General features: G+C 39.3%; 3 protein-coding genes across 6 annotated transcripts; 2 read left to right on the top strand and 1 right to left on the bottom strand.

Moving 5' to 3' along the window:
* Positions 1–365: 365 nt before the first annotated feature.
* On the bottom strand, positions 366–5,918 carry LOC110615851 (serine/threonine-protein kinase ATG1a). Of its 2 annotated transcripts, none has more exons than XM_021758021.2 (13): positions 5,250–5,918; positions 5,044–5,161; positions 4,460–4,518; positions 4,251–4,315; positions 3,475–3,568; positions 3,321–3,401; positions 3,081–3,192; positions 2,814–2,868; positions 2,361–2,515; positions 1,908–2,272; positions 1,147–1,426; positions 992–1,062; positions 366–908 (listed from the first exon to the last, which is right to left on the bottom strand). In XM_021758021.2, exons 1-13 carry the CDS (start codon positions 5,484–5,486, stop codon positions 720–722), a joined length of 1,881 nt encoding a protein of 626 aa, XP_021613713.1. In that variant the 5' UTR covers positions 5,487–5,918; the 3' UTR covers positions 366–719. The 2 variants fall into 2 exon arrangements, with proteins under 2 accessions (XP_021613713.1, XP_021613714.1); XM_021758022.2 differs by having other exon boundaries at positions 2,361–2,512; positions 5,250–5,916.
* A 411-nt stretch (positions 5,919–6,329) lies between these two features.
* On the top strand, positions 6,330–9,520 carry LOC110615850 (probably inactive receptor-like protein kinase At2g46850). Its single transcript, XM_021758020.2, has 3 exons — positions 6,330–7,828; positions 8,223–8,306; positions 8,407–9,520. The coding sequence occupies exons 1-3, from the start codon at positions 7,051–7,053 to the stop codon at positions 9,462–9,464; spliced, it is 1,920 nt and encodes a 639-aa protein (XP_021613712.1). The 5' UTR covers positions 6,330–7,050; the 3' UTR covers positions 9,465–9,520.
* Positions 9,521–9,674: 154 nt separating this feature from the next.
* On the top strand, positions 9,675–12,391 carry LOC110616109 (soluble inorganic pyrophosphatase 1). 3 transcript variants are annotated; one of them, XM_021758430.2, is made up of 9 exons: positions 9,675–9,985; positions 10,707–10,824; positions 10,911–10,939; positions 11,230–11,295; positions 11,425–11,532; positions 11,623–11,688; positions 11,769–11,889; positions 11,988–12,069; positions 12,139–12,391. In XM_021758430.2, exons 1-9 carry the CDS (start codon positions 9,815–9,817, stop codon positions 12,179–12,181), a joined length of 804 nt encoding a protein of 267 aa, XP_021614122.1. In that variant the 5' UTR covers positions 9,675–9,814; the 3' UTR covers positions 12,182–12,391. The 3 variants fall into 3 exon arrangements, with proteins under 3 accessions (XP_021614122.1, XP_043812673.1, XP_021614123.1); XM_043956738.1 differs by having other exon boundaries at positions 10,686–10,824; XM_021758431.2 differs by lacking the exon at positions 9,675–9,985 and adding an exon at positions 10,002–10,577.
* Positions 12,392–20,544: the final 8,153 nt, after the last annotated feature.

Here is a 20,544-nt window from a genome sequence, read left to right as displayed (position 1 = left end):
TGCATATTCCCTAATTATTCAGATTGTTGTATTTCGTGCTTCTTGAACTTTCTTTTTTTTTTTTTTGTACAATGAAAATTGGAAGTTATTAACAATGCAGCATATAGTTTTTGAAGTCTCTTCATTATTGCATATAAGAATTTTCAACTTTTGAATTAACTAACTCTGTTTAGTACAATTTGTTTTGCAAGAAAAAAAAAATTAGATGACTTTTTTTAAAATCATACATGATTTTATTGTCTTTACAAATAAAAAAGAAATGATTTCTTTCATTTCAAACAACAAAATTAATAAAAAAGAATTGAATTAAATCCTTGTGAAATATTTGATTCTAAAGAATAGATAAAAACGTAAAGACCGGAAAGTAAAGAAGCTTATTTATCATTTAACTTGACATAGAAAAAGGTTTTATAAGTTACAATGGGCATTCATCTTTATGGTTCTTTATAATACTATTAAAAAGACAGACAGTTTTCAAGCAGATGTAATCATAGTCTGGATGCCAAGGGTCAGACATGTACAAATCCATACATCCAGTACATATTATAGTATTCCCCCAGTCATGTTAACTGATCACTGCGTACCCACTTCAACATGCGAAGTTCAAAATTGCACGTCAAATCTGACCTTGATTTCCAGGGACTGTACCAGCAACAGAAAAAGGTCTTTTCTCAAAACACCTGTACACCAGGGGAGTTGTATAGAAAATGGCTGCTTTGTTAGAAGTGAGACTGATGGGACTGCAAATTTGTTATGTAGCTTTGTATTCTTTTCTTATTGGCAGGAGTCAGTAGAAATGGAGGTTTTAGAGGTAGAGAAGCTGCTTCTTCAACAACAAAGGAAAGAAGAATCATTGCTTTGGAGTATGATATTGTTGCACTTCCCTTGTTCTCCATATACTCATCTACCTGAAGGAGGCAAAAACCAGTAAAGCATTAATGTTTTTGTACAACAAACATGAACATACTTGCAGCATATAGTTGTTACTCACAGCACCACTCGTTCCAAAAGCTAGAGCTTTCTGGAATATTATTTCCATGGCATCAGGCATTTCAGCAGCAGCTGTAACAAAATTGGCAAATATTTTGACTAAGTTGCAGATGAGTAAGATAAACACCACAAACGAGCATTGATATACAGCCTAACCATCCATCTCTTGAATGTGATCTGATAACTTCTCTGCACGATCGTATGCAGCAACAAACTCTTGTTCTGCCCACTTGCAGGCAGATGAAGGGCTATCAAAATTTATGTTGTCTCTCATGCCACTACAAACAGAAGTAGATTCACTAGCCGAACTGCTCTCAGGCAATTTACTTCCTGCAGTTGAGGCCAGCCAGGAGCTGCAAATTTGAAGAGCTTTCTTCCATATGGCCAAAACAAGAAGTTCAACTGAAAATGATTCCAGAAATAGTCCTGCGTTGTACTGCAAGGAATAGCAATTATAAGTTGGATACATTAATTATTGGTCTCTTGAAACCAGTCAACATCAGCTACAGCCTACAGATACAAACGCCTTTTCCCTCAATGGCCATGATATCAAATCTTTTGCAACACTATCAAAATTCCAAACATAATAAGTTACGAAGGACCACTAAATGATCCAGCAATAGAAAGATGAGCCTCCTAGTTCTCTTCCCTCAGCTGTAGCTTATTCATTTTGGAAAAGATAAAACTAGTCTATTTTTTGAAAAATAGGTTTCAAAAACTTTCCATCCATTTATGCTGCATTCATACAGTTTAAATGGGAGGATTAAATTCACATCTCGTTACAAATTATATGCTCTATCACTTCGGAAAATGAAGAGGCTCAACTTTATAAGGTGAAGTCTTCACAAAATCTACAGATTCAACCAAATAACACAAAATAGAAAAAGATCTTGCTAAACACAAGATAATGAGCTCACCTTTTCCTGGGCTATATCGGCAACAGCTTGTACATACTGATGTAACAAGTGGAGCCTAGTTGAGGGATGCAGCATGGATTGCTCTTTCACTTCACTTAATATGGTTGATGAACATGATGTATCCAACGGACCTGATCTATGGACCGCACTATTTTCTGCACTACCAACAGAGCTAGCAACATGCTGCTTAGTTTGCATGGTAACTGCTATATCCTGATCATTCTTCTTTGATGGACAAACAGAAACTCTAGTTGCAGAGTTATCTTGCAGGGATGCCTCAGTTAAATAGGAGAGATTCTCCACTGAAGCAATATGATGATTGACAAGAACATAATCTTTCTCAATGGAATCCATTGAATCAGTGACTGAATAAAAAAAGCAAAATGAGCACTTGAACAGAGAGCACAAGCTTAAAGACCCTGTATCTAAAACATAGAAGAACAAAAATTAGACCTCCAGGCTGATATGACGAACATTGGCTTTCATCAACTGATTCCCTTGTCCTATCATGTGCAATACTTGTCCTATCATGTGCAATATTTGGTACAGACCCATGAGCACTGTTGGTGCCAAACATACAGCCATGAACTTTTCCATGCACAATACTGCTATGTACAGAAAAATTAAAATTTGCATTTCTATTAGCTGAATAAAAGGGATGCTCTGAATGCAGCAGAAATCTATTGTCAGGAATAGAAGTATAAGACTGCTCAACTACTGATTTTATTTCTTAAAGTAAAGAAGAATGCTCAACATCCACCATTAACCTACAGAATTTCTTGTACATTTACAGATCCAAGAAGCATGAAATACCTCAATGCTTAGGATCAAACAATCATGATGCAGAATAAGAGCATCTATAGATAATTTATAGTAAAAACAGATCATCAGATTCTAGAATGTCACCTTGGGTCCCCCAGGAACTTGTGATTGAAGAACTCCTTGAATGTCAATCGCATGACTGGAAACAAAGTTCAAAGTGTTACAAGAGGCCACTTGACAGCCATGTAAATCTTAATTGAAATAAATTAGCTATGCACCCAACACCAAACCTACCCCTCTATCTCTAATTTGGATTGTATACTATCACCACTAAACCCACCCACATCAGAACACATAGAAGTAGTATGTCATATATATGTACATAAAATTTGGTAGAGTAGTAACTGTGACCTGGATTTTGGCGTAAAAGGCTTTTGCACAATTCCACACAATCTGGATGTAACTCCTCTAAAGCACCATGTGGAAATTGCAGCTCAGTGGATGTCAAAATGTTCTGAAAAAGCTGAGCACAGCAAAAGTAGGAAAGGCAATAACTAAAAAAAGTAAGAACTTCTACATTGAGCTTATAATGAAAAGCAAGTCTTGAGGAGGTCTCTCATATGTCATTTTCAAATTAATTCTTCCAAAAACCTGATATTGAGTATTGCCATTAAATGGTGGCTTGCCCGTCACCAGCTGGAACAAAATTGCTCCAACACTCCACAAGTCAGCCTGCACATGAAAAATTCAAATTCTAGAAATGGCACAATTTGTTACAATCTTAGTTAAATTTCAATTGCATCACCTTTGCATCATACTTTTGGTTCTGAATAATTTCTGGAGCCATGTATAACGGTGAACCACACAGTGTATCAGCCAAATCTTGTGCCATCAAAGACCTGAAATATTAGTGAATCAAGTAACTGCCTAAGTTCAAAAAATGACAAGTTCACTAGTTTGGTCTTTGGTGTTCAGAAGTGTAAAGCTCACCTATCCAATAAAGTCGCACAAGATAATATATTCTTAATGAACTGGAATTTCTGGTCAATAATTGTCATAGATTTAGAAAAGCCTGGTTTTATAACCTACTTAAAAACTAATATTTTGTAGATGCCTACTAATAATGGTAAGAACAGTACTTCCAGCACTCCCATAACAAAATATCAAAAAAATAAATCAGCTCATCCAGCAATATTTGCCTTTTTCTCCAACCAAATAATGAAGTACATTAATAAATAGCATTCAAACATTCATGATTGTGATGACATTAGCCTCCCTTGATAACTTCTGGAAATATGTGGACCGAAGTAAACTTTGAAGGAATATTGTACGCAAATGAAAAAAATGGGAGTAGGGATAGCTTGAGTTTGGTTCAGTATGTTAATGACAAATGAACTTTTCCATTCATAAAAACTGATAATGTGCAATTCCTTATCAGAATCTAAAACACTGTGCAGATAATTTATTATGCAAGTTCACAAATTATGTCTAGTGCAGAGCATCTCTTGCAATTTCTATATGGAAACAGGGGCAGCTTGCTGTGTGCCTTGAAAATATAACTTCTATAAGAAATAATTCTACCTGGCAAATCCAAAATCTCCTATCTTCAACTGTGGAGTTGCTTCATTTGATGACAAGAGCAAGTTCTGGAAGTATCATGACATCCCACTATATTATTATTGATTCAGTAATAAAAACTAAGAAAATAATTAGTTTGAAATGGTAGGAAGATATTATTGTTAGGAAATACTAAATATGCTAAATAAAACTTGGAAAGTAACATGCGGCACCTGTGGTTTCAAGTCCCTATGAATGAGGTGTTTTTCTTGAAGAATTTGCAACCCAGCAGCTGCAAAAAAACAACCAGCGATATTTTTTCATGCACTAAACTAAAAGCAAAGAAAAGAAGAAGATGATGATCATGGCAAAAACAAAAAACAAAAAACAAAAAAAAAAAAAAAAAAAAGATAAGAAGAAGAATTCTAGCAGCGTATTATCAACAACCATCTGGAAACTTATATGTCCTTGAAACGGAAAGAAAGTACATAAAATTAATCAAATTCTAAAAAGCTCAATTTGATGCAATTAAATGGCTTTGAGAACTCCGTAAATACTTACAGCATGACCTGATAGGGCAACGGCATTAGTTCCATTACAGATTAATGGACAAACATTAGTTCAAAGGGTAAGCATAGACCCAGTTGCCAACTATTCTAAACATTCAAACATTACTTGCAAACTAACAACCAAACATAAATATCAAGCTGACTCTCTCTCTCTCTCTCTCTCTCTCTCTCTCTCTCTCTCTCTATATATATATATATATATAATAAAAACATATATAGCAAGCTTGACCATTGATTATATACGGTACCCAATTGCTTCATAAAGTGCCTCGCGACAGCCTCCGATACTTTCCCATGACGATGAATATAGGCCGCAAGATCACCTCCATCGCAGTACTCCAGTACAAGAAATATCCTATCCTCAGTCTAAGAAGAGGACAGAAAAAAAAATCTCAAACTTGAACCATTAAAGAAAAACGATACAAGTACATAACCAGGTAGATAAGTGGGTTACCTCAATGGACTCGAAAAGGCGAATAATGTTGGGGTGATCGATAGTGCTGAGAATGGAAATTTCTTTGAGCAAATTCTCACTGACTTTTGGACTAAGCAATTTCTTGTCAATCTCTTTGACTGCAACTCGTCGACCTGATTGCCGGTGCCAGGACCGCCAAACGACGGCGAAAGAACCCGAGCCGATTCTGCGTCCCAATACGTAGTCTCCAACCAAGCGGGTCTGATCAAAATCCATCTTCACCAACAAAAAACAGTGAAGTGAAGTAAGAGTAGACCAGGACCTGGTGGGTCTTCGTGTGGGTTTACTGGTAGAATAACAACAACAATATCATGATGTTTGGTTGGAAAAATTAGAAAAGAAAAAATGAAATTCTCGAGAAAGAAAAGAAGAGAGATAAGAAAGGCGTGAGTTGATGTTTGTTGTTGTTGGTTGGTTGGATTTAAACATTTATATATATTTGCGTTTATGTGTGGAACAGACGCCGATTTCAACTCAACGCTTTGCACTTTGCAGAACCTGTTCTTTTTCTCAAGGATTGGATCACCACAGTTGGGCTTTCTTTGGAAAGCTTAAGCTTCAACTCATTTCACTCATTCATTTTGATCTGGATTTGGATTTGGATTGGTTTCGGGAGATTGTCTTTCCCTATTTTTAAATTTTTTTTTTATATATGACTGATTTCGATTAGTATTGAAACTCAAAATCTTACTGTCCTAACGCGATACTAATACCACAATCTTAACTCAATTGAAATTTTTTCCTTTTAATTTCAAAAATCTACCACTTCTTTTATGATTAGCTTTGCTTGAAACTTAAAATATTCAACTTCGTAATCCAATATAAGCTTAATAAGCTTTAGCTGATTAATAAAGATACTATTTTTAGCATCGATGGATAATCTTCTCAATTCAAGTTCCAATCTTTATCTTTTAATTTCATTTGTTTTAATTTAATTTTCAGTTTCTTTATATAGGCTGGGCTCGAATTTTCTGTCCCATCAGTGGGCTGGAATTTAAATATGGTACGTACGGGGCTCTGAAGAATTTCATTGCCCTCAACCATGTCCATGTAATGACCCACGCCCATCTGGTTGAATGTACTGTCCACGTCAGAGACACTTGCTAAGCTGTTGCCACGTAACCCAACTGACATTGTATAATGTTTGGAGACCAGAATAAAGCAAAACCCAAAGCTGAACAAGCACAGGTGTCAGCAGGTAAGCGGGTAAGAAGCAAACCCACGCATGGCGAAGGCTTGTTAAGGTGACTTTTGGTATTTGGATCTGACATTCCGTAATTCAGAAACTAGATATGCATAATTACATTTCCGATCTTTAGATTACCAAAGCTCGAAACCAACCCATGCAAATGTCTAGCTTATTAATTATTATTATTATTGAACTTTGTGCACCAAGCCATTGAAACTGGAATTGGAAACCTCAACTCTTTGGCAAATACCCAAATACTTGCACCTAAGCACTCTATTCTATATATGAGGTACCATCTGTAGCCCATTACACAGACCAATCTTCTTCTGCTTCTCCAACTTCAATGCCATCTTCATCGTCCGGGTGGCTCTACCATTTTTTGCGCCCTTTCTTCATCCACGTGTACGGCTAATGTATCTTCAAAATCTACTCTACTGGTTCTTGCTGCTGCTGTATATTGTATTATATATTGTATTGCAAGTTGAAGATCCATGAACGTAGTTTTATTAATACTCCTACATTCGCTTCATTTCTCTTAATTCTTTCCCTTCCAAATATTCTCTGCAGTCGTGGTCAACTCTTTCGCAGGCGATGTTACCTCTGGTCTTGACATACTTTCTTCTCTTCTCACTGCTTTATCAATCACCCATTTCCCATTCTCTTCAGCAGAGTCAAGAGCTTCAACATCCCTTTTTGGTTTCAAATCAGTGCGATGAGAAATGTGGAAACTTGCATATCCCGTTCCCGTTTCACTTGAACAGTTCTTGTGCTTCAGTTTCCACCGCTTTCCATCTCTACTGCTCCAACTCAACTACCCTTTATCTCAACATTGGCTCTCAAAGCTATAAAGTCCTTGAATTTTTCTCTGATGGAATTTTAGTGGACTTTCCTGATAGCTCTACTTGTCGCCACTATAATGATTTGAATTCTTTTGGCTTCAGTGGAAATGGCCACTTTGGGATATCGGTGGATAACGTTATTGGCTTGTATGATTGTGAAGATTCTTCTTTGTGCAAGGCAGAATGTGAGACGATCGATTTGCCTGCCTGTGATGACAACTCCAACGACTCTCCTGCCTGCTGTTATCCACTTTCCGACCATAGTGCATGGGATATAGGAGATGGGTTTTCTGTGTTTTCCAAGTTTGGATGCAGGGGATTCTCTTCTTGGGCTATTTCTCGTGGTTCAAATACAGGAAAGCGAGGGGTTAAATTAGAATGGGCGATTCCAGATGGAAATTCTTCCAAGAAAGCTTGTGCTATTAATGCAAACACAGTCAATGCTACCACAGTTGAAGGAGGGGTTAGGTGCAAATGCCAGGACGGCTTTGTCGGCGATGGATTTGCCAGTGGTGTGGGGTGTTTGAAATGTAAGTAGCAATGCAATATATATGGCTTGGGTCAGATCAAGCTTTCCTTTGTCAAGTTTAGTAATTTTTTATATATATATATATACACACACACACACACACACTTAGCAAACTTGAAGAGAATTAGTTTCGAACTAGATTGGAAAAAGCAAAAATTAACAAGAATTTCCATCAGGACTAGACATGTCGATTTGGTTAATACTAAGCTTTGGATGTAGTGTGACAATGATAAGAAATTGAGTTCCACATTGTATTCTAGCTAATCTGGCTTCAGTTTTTTCAATCTAAAAGGGCCAGCCACTGGGTTGGCCTTGGTTTGTTTACTTGGATTGCTTTATGCTGATACACCTGAAAGTAGCAATTGTAATAGAATCTAATTCAGTTTCTTGGACAGCCTGCATCAAGAATGGAGTGGAAGCAAATGGCACTGAGTGCTACACAAAAAAACATAGCGAAAAAACAGTTTCCATTCTAGCTGGTACGTGAATGTGATATCTAAAAATATCTGTGACATTTCTTTGCTTTTTATTCTGCTTCTGTTTGCTGAAAGAAAGAACTTGATGATCATTACTATGCAGGAGTTGTTGGCCCAGTATTCATTATTGCTTCCCTGATTGCGCTGTTTTGTCTGTTGAAGAGGCCTGGTAAATCCGGTGCATATGACCTTGATCAGGCACATTTTCATAGCACAATCTCATTCAGGAAAGCTTGTAGAACTCGATTATTCACTTACCAAGAGCTGGAGGAAGCCACTAAAGGATTTGAAGATAGTCAGAAACTTGTGCATGGCAGGAATGGAACCATTTATGCAGGTGTCCTTGGCGATGGTTCACAAGTAGCTGTGCACAAGGTACAGTGCGAAGATCAAAGAGACCTAATGCAAGTCCTGTCCCGGATTGAGCTTTTATCTGCAATTTCACACAGGAATGTGGCACGTCTACTTGGATGTTGTATTGACTCTGGCTACACTCCAATGGTGGTCTATGAGTATCCTGCAAATGGTACATTAGAGGAACATCTGCACCAAAGCAGAGGACTAGAGAAAATTGGCCTTGATTGGTACAAGAGAATGAACATTGCTGCTGAAATTGCATGCGTCTTAGTTTTCTTGCAGTATGAAATATTTCCTCCTATTTTTCACCATAATATCAAATCTGGCTGCATATTTCTAGACGAAGATCAGTCGGTCAAGATTGCTGGCTTCAGGCTACTTGAACCATCAAGCCTTGCAAATGAGTGTTACTCAAATAATATAGGTGATGTTTCTGACATTGGTGTGGTGCTGCTAGAGTTAATTACAGGCTCCAAGAAAAAAGACCTCCCAGCTGTAGCATTGCAGCAGATCAGGAGTGGAAAGCTAGAAGAAATTGTGGATCCAAGTCTTTATTATCACGAGCAACCCCCAATTGGCAGAGAGCAGATAGAGATAGTTGCAGATATTGCTACGAGATGCCTGTTGTTCGGTGGAGATGGCAAAATTGGAATGATGGAAGTTGCTAGGGAGCTTGTACGCATTTCAAAAGAGAGCATTGATGGAAATGGAAGCAAGAGGGGACCTGCACTAGAAGAAACCTTCTCAAATTCAAGCCTCCTTCAGATGATATCCATGTCTCCTGACTCAATATATGTGCCTTAAATTTTGTTAAGACTGTTGTACATTAATTACATACATATGCATCTTTGCTTTATCAATCAAACCTAACCTTAATTTGCCATAACCTTAAACCTTGTACTTCAATTTGTCCTGTATCTTGTCCTAATCGTTTTAAATTATTTCTGGGGCTGTTGTACTTCAATTTGTCCTGTATCTTATTTTAATCGTTTTAAATTATTTTTGGGGCTGTTAAAAATCAACAAAATTAATCATATTTCATTCATATAATTCCTGTTTTCCCCCTTAATTCCCCTTCTTACATTAAGACATTCTAAATTCTAACCAAGCGAAATGCTACTATCAAGCATATTAACCAACTTTGAATCCTGCCCATGAATGCTAAGTTCGCTCCACATCAGACACGAGGCAGCAAACCCATGATTTGTCCTTTCTTCCACTCTTTTTCCATATATATAGATGCACTGCGTTCAACACAGGCTACGATCGTTAACCCTCCATCTTCTCATTCTCGTCTCTCTACACCACCTAATAAATCAATCAAGGTATAAATGCGTTTTCTTGATTGTTTCATCATATTCATCCATCGAAGTTAAGAGGTTCATGCTTTTGTAGATCGTTTGCGAAGCTTTTATCTTTTTTTCGTTTCTGGGTTTTCGTGAATGGGCACAAATCCCATCAGCTTTCACATGTTGTGCTTGTAATCTTGCATCTCTTTCGCAACTTTGGTTCAACGTTTGCTTGGATTCGAAGCACTGCTTATATTATTAATATTTTTTCTCGCTGCTTTTATCAATATAGTCAAATAATCAACGTGGTGATGATAAGGGTATATAGTTGTATTGGGTAATATTATTTTTGATGAAGAAAATTCATTTAAATACGAAGAATATGCTAATCTTCAGGAAAGGCCCCTTTTCTTTTGGAAACAGTTGATATACTATTAATTTCTGATTCCAATATAACAACAGCTGGTTTGAATGATCATATCACGTCTTTAATGCTGAAGGATCTGCATTCAACTGATTAGCTATAATAAGTGTGAAGCTAAAACTGTATGAATATCGAGGATGCCTTGATTTTGGGACTTTGCTTAATGTTGATCCCTGATCTACATTTTGTTGACTCCTCTGGGTGGTACTTTATAGTTTAATCTTTTTTTTTCTTTACCAATCATTATAAATTTGCATATTACTACTCGTCTCTATTCAAGTTTAACAATGAATATCCTAAAACCACAGATAGCTTTATTTCTTTTGGTTACAGATGGCTGAAGTTAAAAATGGAGAAGAAAAAGTTTCTACACCCAAGCTAAATGAGAGGATCCTTTCATCCATGTCAAAGAGAACTGTTGCTGCACATCCTTGGCATGACCTTGAGATCGGTATGCAAATAGAATATCATATTTTGTAATGTTTTTGTATTTACAGTAGAGGTACTAATGTGCTGCAAAATAAATGTTGTCTGCAGGACCTGGAGCACCCAGTGTCTTCAATGTTGTACGTGTTTTCTCCACCTTTACATAGTGATGAATAAACAGTTTTCGTCTGTTGTAATAAATATTTTCTCAGCCTCCTAGTTTTGTCGCAGTGGAAATAGCTGTAGACTGTATCTGTATGCAAATAAATACCTTGATTTTTTATTTCAAAATTTTACCAATATCCCTTTTCGTGGCAACAATATATGAGGAAGTACCTATAGAGATATATGGAAGTAATTTCTAATTTTTTTGGCTGTCCAGTTGAATTGAATCCATGCCTGTCAAATTATATTTTTCAAACTGATACAGGTGGTTGAAATAACAAAGGGAAGCAAGGTCAAATATGAACTGGACAAGAAGACAGGCATGATTAAGGTATGAACAATATTACATCTACTGAATATGAGAACTCCTGAGTTGTGTTCGCTGAGCTGCTGTAAGTGGATGTGTACTTTCATGCTCAAATATCTCTCAGCAAATTTTCTGCCATGCTCAAATACATAGGTTGATCGGATTCTATACTCATCAGTGGTCTATCCTCATAACTATGGTTTCATCCCTCGCACATTGTGTGAAGACAATGATCCCTTGGATGTTTTGGTTATCATGCAGGTGACTTGCGAATTAGTTCTCTGATGGTAATTGCTATGTGTGAGCTTTCATTTTGACATTATGATTTACCTGAATTGTTTATCTAAACAGGAGCCTGCTCTTCCTGGTTGCTTTCTGCGAGCCAGGGCCATTGGACTCATGCCCATGATTGACCAGGTAATGCTAGAATTCTAAATCAAAATGAAGCACTGTTACTTCTCTATCTTATGTAGTGGTCTAAGCATGTCCTAATTCAGGGAGAGAAAGATGACAAAATCATTGCAGTTTGTGCTGATGATCCAGAGTACAAGCATTACACTGACATTAAAGAGTTGCCTCCTCATCGCCTTACTGAGATCCGTCGTTTCTTTGAAGATTGTATCCTTTTCACCCTCAGATCGCACAGTTTGTTTTTCATTTCGTCACTCTTTATGTTCATAATGTGATCATACTGGTTCCTCAACATATTTACACAGACAAGAAAAATGAGAACAAAGAGGTTGCAGTTAATGAGTTCATGCCTGCAAACCATGCTGTTGACGCCATCCAGTATTCCATGTAAGTTTCTCTTACCCAGTCTGATGCAGTTCCATTGAGTCATGAGCTTACTGCTGTTTCTTTTGGCAGGGACCTTTATGCTGAGTATATTCTGCATTCTTTGAGGCAATAGGCAACATACACGGGCTATGTTCCAAAATTTTGCCGGTGGATTTCATTATTCTGAATAACTTATCTAATCAATGATCGTTTAAGATTATATTCCAAATTTCAATTACTTCCTGTAACCTGGATGATAAAAGGTTTTTGTTTATTTTTTTTCAAACAACGTTGTAAGAAGAGATTATTATTTATATCATAATGGTATTTTTCAAGTGATCAATCTTCCATCTTGGAAGGCAGAAACTGTGAAGTAATGGTACATGCTACGACATATAGAAGGCTTGAATCCTTAATGCAGCGGTCAGTTCACCACATATAAAACTGTATAATAGAATATACATATAATATCATGTTGCAGCTCTTTTTAATATAAAATTATAATTTACAAATCAAAAGTATTTAGTAAAAAAATTTTATTATTATTGAAAAAAGTTAGGGGAAGATATATGATCTTTGAGGCGAGGATCCGAAATACACGGGGAGTAGAAATATTTATGATTTTAGAGTTATTGATTCGCTGGCCCATGCGGACTCCTTCATATTTACACTAATAACTTTAGCTTAGGGCTGAGGGGTATTCGGTTTAAATTAAAAAAATCAATGAAACCGAATTAATTTTAAAATTTAGTTCAGTTTTTTATTTAATTCAGTTCGGTTTGATTTTTACTTTAAAAAATTTCGATTATTTTGGTTCGATTCAGTTCGATTTTAATCAGAAAAAAAGCGAAAAAATTAAACCGAACTTGTTTAGTGATAATAATATGTTATTTTTAATAATATAGAAAAATTAAATTATATTAAAATTAAAATATTTTAATTAAATTTTAAAATATTAAAAATAAAGTGTAAAAAATAAAAAAATTATTAAAAATCAAAACTGATCAAACCGAACCGAATTGAATCAAATCAGACCAGTTCGGTTCGATTCGATTTCTGACTAAAATCGGTTCGGTTCGGTTTTCATAAGTACTAAAATTTTGATTTTTGATTTATTCGGTTTGACTTTTTAATTTTTTATAATTTTTAATATAATATATTAATCATAATAAAATAAAATTTATATATATATATATTTCATTTTTAATAATAAATAAATTAAAAAATTTTAATTAATATTAGTAATTAATTGATACAGCATATATTCTATCTCTTGTATGAATAATAACAAGTATATAATTAATCTTATATAATTGTATTATATAACATAAATTTATAATTTTTTATATATTTTAAATTTTTTATTTATATAAAATAATAATTAATGTATATATTAAATATAATTTATTATTTTTATCATCACAATTAATACATGATTTCTTGATTTTCTATTTTTAATATAATAAATACAATTTATTATATTCATCGTTACTAACCTTTTATTTTCTATTATTAATATATTATTAATATTATAATAAAAATTTTATTATTAAAAATTTTTTTATATTTTTATTTTAATAAAAAATATAATATTAAAAATATATTTATAAAAATTAAATAACTACTCTATAAAAATATATTTAAATAATAAAAATAAATTACTATATATATATTGATGATGTGAGATCCAGAAAAATAAAGGTTATGTAAACGTAGCAAAAAAACTTAATCTGTCAGGAGCGTGTTTTTCCTTTTATCCCTTTTCTTTTGTCCGCTAGTGACGTATAACGAAATTTCCACCATTGGGCCACGTGTCTCTGCTATACGGATATGGACGTACGAAAAGATCAGATTCCTGCTACAGGCGTAACGGCCTCTGATTCTCCCCGGGCGCGCATGCTGGGGGACCCACAAGACTGATGGGTCGGTTTCTTTCTTGGTTCCGAGCTGGGTCGGAAGATAAGATTAGAACTGAGCCCAAAGAGGATCTGTTTGATGAGCCGTATGGGCTGGGCTGGCCTGATTGAGAAATTTAGATGGAGTCAGGTCTCAAGGCAAAACGGGCTGGACCTAGTTCACGCGGGAGACTTGAGGGCCTCCAGATAATGGGCTATTGTCATGGGTCTGGCCCCAGACCGGGATGAAAAAATCCAGCGGTCATCAATTGCCCATTTACCTTCTCGTCAGTTATTGTCCAACTGATGAGGGGGTAAATATCGAGAGTAATAATGATCGCGCCACCCAAGGACAAAACTGCTCAAAACATCTTTTCGGCTCTTCATTGTTTCAAATTTCGTCTTCTGCCAGTCTTCTTAGAACGTTTGCTCTCCTCCGCTCTTCTGCTCTCTTTGCTTTCCTCTGCTCATCCGTCCTAACTGTATTCCAGGTACGCCTCTCCTTCCATCATGGATAGCTCTAGTCTTCCCGATGTTGTCAACCTAGAGTCTAGCATCACCCCGTCCAACATTAGGAATTTCATCTCTAGGGAATACCTGGATACCCCTCTTTTTCACATTCGGCCTCCTTACCGGAATGAGAGGATCGTTCTTCCTGATCCTTCTCACCCTGGCCTAGTAGACCTTCAAAAAGACGTCAGTCTAGTCTTCTTCATCAAGCAAAGGGAGTATGGTTTGTCTTTCCCCTTTTCTCCGTTCTTCAACGAGGTCTTCCGATATTTCGAGATCACCCCTCGAATGCTAACCCCTAACTCTATTCTTTTCATGTCTTCCTTCGAATATGTGTGTCTGAGCTGGGGGTTCACACCCACGGTTCATCTGTTCGTTAGCTTCTTCAGGCCGGTCAAAGCAAGCCAAAAATTTTACTACTTTGCCCCTCCGGGAGGGTTGTCCATCTTTACGGGCTATAAGGACTCTATCAAAGGCTGGGTAGAGGGGTTTTTGCTGGTAGAGTTGAAGAAGCAAACGGGGTTGGCCTGGGAGCTTGACCTCTCCTGGGAGGATGTCTCTCTGGGTTGCAACGACCTGCCCCAGCTGAGCCTTACCAACCAGGTCGGATTCCTTCGACTGACTTCTGTGGAGAAGAAGTATGACGTCGAAAAGTGCTTGTTGGCGTCCAACCTTTGGGATATTAAGGGCGCGGGTATCTTATTTCATTTACTTGATTTGTTTATTTTTTTTTTATTTTTTGTCGAGGATTGCTTCTGACTTGCCATGGTTTTGGATTTTTGCAGCCTCCGAGGTGAAAATGGACCAAATCAAACCTCCCAAGAACCTTATGCTATCTCGGGAGAGCATGAACGCTGCTTTGGATGCTCTCCTGGGTGGACAGTTCGTGAGGGAGGCTACTCAAAAGGTGGCCGAAGGTATTTCTTCTAGGTCGGCTATCCGACCTCCTCCTCCTCCGGTCTCCTCTCAGGCTCCTAGACCGAGCTCTCGACGTAGCAAGTCATCTCGTCCCTCCAGCCGCAGCAGGTCGCGCTCAGCTCACCAGTCCTCTCAAGCCCCCCGGCCTCGACGCTCTTCTACTGAGAGGACGGAAGAGGCTCCGAGAGTTATTTCTGAAGTGATTGAGGATACTGGGCTGGCGAGGATGGATCCTGTCTTTCCTCCCGAGGAAGCTCCTGAAGTAAGGCTTGAGGCCCCCGTCGCTAAAGAGGATGCTCCAGAGGAGAGAATGGAGGTTATTCCCGTAGGTGAAGGTGCCCAGGAGGCTCCTGTCGGAGTTGCCCCTGCTTCTGAGGTGGTTGGACCCAGTCCTGTCGATAGTGGGAGCGTCGGGGAGAAGGTCGGAGATAAGCGTCCTGCCCCTACCAAAGCGCTTGCCCCGGTTCCTGTCTCAAAGAGATCCAAGGCTTCTAGGAGACCGACTCCAGCTCTCCCTCCCCTTAAGAAGAAGAAGGAAGCTCTCGTGGTTCCTCTGTTGTCTGCTCCTGACAACGACATCCTAAACGCAGAGAACATCACCCACCAGTCTCTCGCGAGTGTAGTCGCCGAGATCATCAAGGAGCGGATGTTTGGTGGCGTCACAGAGGCTTCGAACCCACGCTTGCTTGCCCTTACTGGTCTTCTAGCCAGTTCTACAAGGGAACAGGCAGCGTTCCGGTCTCGACCTCGAGGGGAGCTTGGGGACACGATCAGGGAGATGCTCCTGATGGTAGGTCGTCCTTTCCGATTTCTGCTCATGTTCTAGTTTTCTTTGTTTCTTCGTTCTGACAGTTTTCTCTTTTTGCACTAGGTGATGGGCCTCTTCATGGAGGTGGACGCTCGTGACCATTCTCTCCGGGAGTCTGTGGATCGCCGGATTGAGGAGGCACGTCTGGAGGAGAACCTGTCTGCAACCAGTGACGCCCGAGGCAATCTCGCAGCTGCCCGCGAACATTCCAGGTCCCTCCAGATAGAGCTACACACCGCGCTGGAGGCCCTTAAAAGGGCTGATGGGAGGACAGCTGAGGCGGAGCATCAACGTGACGAAGCAATAAAGCAGTTGTCCTCCTTGGAGGGGATCCAGCGGGAAAAGGTGGAGGCCCTGAGTCAGAGGGATGAGGCTCGGCACCAGCACGAGCTACTGAAGGTGGATTTTGACGCCGTGCTGGCACAGAAAGAAGAAGCCCTGGCTCGGGTGGTGGTCCTCGAGCGAGAGCTGGCCAAGCGGGCAGACAAAGAGAAAGATCTAGCCCTGGCAGTAGAGACATCAAAACTTCAAAATCAACACCTCTGCCAGGAGGTCGAGATTCTCAAGAAGAGATGTGCGGCTTTCCTTGAGGATGCCAAGCTGGCTGAGGATAGAGTCCAGCTGGAGTGCGAGGAACGGCTAAGGGAGTATAAAGAGTCGGCCGAGCTGAAAAAGGAAATCCAGCAAGCCTGTGAAGCTTATCTCAAGAATTACAAAGAGTCCCCTGAGTTGAAGGCTGAGATAGCTGAGGCTTGTGAGAAGCGACTTGCGGAGTTCCAAGGCTCTGATGAAATGAAAACTGCCATATGGAACAAGAGCTTCCGCATGTTCGTCTCTAGGTATAATAGAGGTCTGAGGACTGCTAGATACAACCCCTCCATTCCTTTAGTCGAACTCCAAGGTGCTGAAGAAGACTCTGACGGAGAGGAGGTACTTTATGGGAAGGATGACAGACCTCTTCCCAGAGGAGCTTCTCATACTGCAGCTGGGCCTCCTGAGGCAGAACCCGAGCTGGGGAATGAAGATGTAGGGCCTCAAGGGCAAGAGATCGTGCCTTTTGTGGGTACTGGGGGGTCTGAGCCAGAAGGTGCTGGGCCTCCCACAGACAATAACGTAAATAATATAAATGTAGATAGTGCAGGGGATAATGTAGATGCTAGTGTAGATGATAATGCCCCTAGGCATATAAGTCCTTTAAGGACTGTTTTTCCTTCAGTAGAGTAGACTGTAAAGTAGGTTGTAATTACTTTTCTTTTTAATGAAATTTAATTTTCGAACTGTGTTGGTATTTTGAGTTATTTTTATTTATTTCTCTGGCTTCATTCATACTTGAGCTGTTCTTACCTTTGCTTGTTCTTCCATCCTCATCGGGCTACTTATTCTGTTTAAACAGTCTAACTTGTTTAATTTTAAAGATTTGAGAATAAAACACTTAAGTTGTGTCTAATAAACTTTGTAAGGAATTGACTACATCGTCTTTCATTCCTTGCCCCTCCGTTAATCAGGGCTGAAAACTTAGCAAGAGACTTAGTCTCTGACTTATAATCTTTTCTAATTTCACAAGGGCATTCTTATCTGTAAATTTTCTCCGAGCTAGATTTGCCTTAAGGCTAAGATCTTCGAGCTGCACTTTTCTTTTTTTTTTTTTTTTATAGATTTCAACCTCATTAGGTCTTCACTTTGAGCTCGGTTTTTAACAGCTGACTTAATATCTTCAACTTTCTTTTCATTATTTCATATGTACGAGCTCGGGCGTGTAGCCTTTACATGACCGAAGTAAAAAGGATTATGTACCTCTTTAAAGCAACGAGTAGGGTTGATCTTCTTGTTTTCAGTTCTGTTTCTTATCTGCTCACGCCGTTGAACTTCCTTTCAGCTCATAGGAGGTTTGTTGTCTTCATTTTGTTTTTTGAGCTTTCTGAGCTCAGTTCTTCTTCTTGCTTGATTTTCCGAGTTGTTTATATTCGTGTGTTTTCAGGCCGGCACTTTTGGCCTCTTGCTGCCTTCGTCTTCTCAGCTCGGCTTCTCGCATTAGGAGATCTTGGGGATCCCAATCTTGTTGTGCCAGGAGATCTTAGGGATCCTGGTCTTCTACCTCCCTGAGGTCTCTATTTCTCAGTTTGGTTTATGGTTGTAATACCCGGCTAGACTCCGGTATCGGGATTCCTACCGTCCGGTGGAATCTTGGATGTCGGAGGCCTCTAGAAGGGTAAGAACCATGTTTTTATAAAATGTTTTAATGGGTTTTATGGTTTTAAGTAAAAAGGAAATGAGTTTTTGCATGAAAAGAACCTTGGAGGAAAACTCAGGTTCGGCCGCCGAACATGCATGCACTTCGGGAGTGCTTTAGGCCCTCGAAGGCATAAGTGAGGGAAGTCCAGGTTCGGCCGCCGAACCTCAAGTTCGGCCGCCGAACATGGCATGCATGCGGAGGCACGTTCGGCCCCCGAACGTGGCCTGGCCAGCCACTATAAAAGGGTCCCTTAGCCGAAAACGGGCGAGCTTTTTCCCCATTTTCGGCCAAGGTGAGCTCTCCGCCGTCCCTCACCAATCTTTGATGTTTTTCCTCTAGATCTTTCAAGATTTTCATTTGTTTTAACTTTGTTTTGAAGATTTGAGCTTTTGAGCAAAGTTTTGGAGCTTGGAGGTTCAAGAACCCAATCTCTCCCAACTCCGAGTTTAGGTCGTCTCTCTCTCGATCTTCAAGAGGTAAGAGCCGATCTTAAGCTCATTGCATGTTTTAAGTAAGTTTTAAGTAGATCTATGGGTTAGAATGCATGTTTAGGTTATGGTTATGTTTATGGGTAAAAATGTATGTTCATGAACAATGTGGATGCTTGATGTGTTGTAGATGGGGTTTATTATGGTTTGAGGCCCCTAGGAACATGTATGCTTGTGTATGAGTGTTGTAGAATAGGTTTGTTGCATGTTTGGTAGGTTGGGAGGCAAAATGTGCAAAAGGAGCCAAGTTTCTGCCCTTTGGCAGAAACTAGGTTCGGCAGCCGAAGGACTTTCGGCCGCCGAACATGGCTGGGGAGGCAAGCCTTTCGGCTGCCGAAGCCTGCCCCCGAAAGGAGACTTTCGTCTCTGTCTGGCAGTTTCGGCCGCCGAAAGTGCCGCCGAACATGCATGAGTTTCGTCTCTGTCTGGGAGTTTCGGCCGCCGAAGGTGCCGCCGAACCTGCCTGACTTTTGGCTCTGGAGGGACTTTCGGCCGCCGAACCTACCACCAAAAGTGCCCTGTCCAGGCCTCCTTTGCATGTTTTTCTATGGTTGTTTCATGATATTTTAGGGGGTTTTTGGGGAGTAGTTTAGAGATATGTTCTAGTATGGTTGGTCCCTCATTTGAGTCCACCTGTGTAGGTTCAGACCCGAGGAACCAAGGACCCCAGCAGTGAGTTCAGCTGCTTCGGTGTTGTCAGAGTCAGCCAGAGGTGAGTGGAACTAAACTTAAATCTTTTAAATTGAGAAATTAAATGTTTTATCATGTTTCATGCATCATGATTATGCAATAGGATGATTGCATTAGTTTCACGAATATGCCGCATTGCATCGATTGTTGTTGATGTGGGTGAATATTGGATGACCCAATTAGTCCATGAGAGGAAGACCAGGACCCTATTCTACGGCCTGGCACAGAGTAAGGAAAGACCAGGACCCCATTCTACGGCCTGGCACGGTTATGGGACTCGAAGACCAGGAGCCCAGAGGAGGCCCTGGGACAATGGTAAGTAATGTATGTTATGACAGGAAGACCAGGACCCCATGCTACGGCCAGGCACAGAGTTAGCTTGGACTAATTGGTGACAAGTTCGCCCAGCCCTTATGTGAATTGTCTGTGTTATGATGCATTTCATTGAAGCATAGTGCTAATATGTTTTATAGTTCTACTCACTGGGTTTTTAGCTCACCCCTCTCCCTTTACCCCCAGGCTTGCAGGTACAGGATAGAGCAGGAGTCCGGATAGAGTAATGAAGTTTGGGTTATGTATTAGTTAGTGTGGACATGATAAATGATTTTGACGTAATGTAAACGTACAGTTAGATATGTAATGAGATAATGTTTATGGATGTTAGAGGTGTGCTTGACCATAGAATGTTGTTATCCCTTTTAAATACATGATCTTAGATGTTTTATGATGTTGACGTAAACCAACTCAACATATGTTATGTCACCCATTGGGGGCACTGATGAGATCCCACAGAGGGATCAATGTTATGATTATGTTATGTATAGTGCATGCACAGGTTGAGTTGGTGTATGAATGGAAAAAAAAAGTTTTAATTTTTATGTATGTTGTTGATCATGTATGGGATTATACAGGTTTTCAGGTTAGATGTCAGGCTTGCTACGGGTCCCGGCGGCC

This window comes from Manihot esculenta, chromosome 5 (assembly GCF_001659605.2).
Source record: "Manihot esculenta cultivar AM560-2 chromosome 5, M.esculenta_v8, whole genome shotgun sequence".
Taxonomy (NCBI): Eukaryota; Viridiplantae; Streptophyta; class Magnoliopsida; order Malpighiales; family Euphorbiaceae; genus Manihot; species Manihot esculenta.
This window is presented reverse-complemented; position numbering and strand designations above follow the sequence as displayed.

Bases quoted from the DNA above. Each gene is read 5' to 3' on its own strand.
- LOC110615851 (XM_021758021.2), bottom strand. From the start codon at position 5,486: ATGGATTTTGATCAGACCCGCTTGGTTGGAGACTACGTATTGGGACGC. The intron at 2,869-3,080 runs GTCACAGTTACT...CTTTGTTTCCAG, and splicing joins CCTTTTACGCCAAAATCCAG to TCATGCGATTGACATTCAAG. The intron at 2,273-2,360 runs GTCTAATTTTTG...TTTTTTATTCAG, and splicing joins TTCGTCATATCAGCCTGGAG to TCACTGATTCAATGGATTCC.
- LOC110615850 (XM_021758020.2), top strand. From the start codon at position 7,051: ATGTTACCTCTGGTCTTGACATACTTTCTTCTCTTCTCACTGCTTTAT. The intron at 7,829-8,222 runs GTAAGTAGCAAT...TTTCTTGGACAG, and splicing joins TGGTGTGGGGTGTTTGAAAT to CCTGCATCAAGAATGGAGTG. The intron at 8,307-8,406 runs GTACGTGAATGT...ATTACTATGCAG, and splicing joins AACAGTTTCCATTCTAGCTG to GAGTTGTTGGCCCAGTATTC.
- LOC110616109 (XM_043956738.1), top strand. From the start codon at position 9,815: ATGAATGCTAAGTTCGCTCCACATCAGACACGAGGCAGCAAACCCATG. The intron at 9,986-10,685 runs GTATAAATGCGT...AACCACAGATAG, and splicing joins CACCTAATAAATCAATCAAG to CTTTATTTCTTTTGGTTACA. The intron at 10,825-10,910 runs GTATGCAAATAG...TGTTGTCTGCAG, and splicing joins TTGGCATGACCTTGAGATCG to GACCTGGAGCACCCAGTGTC.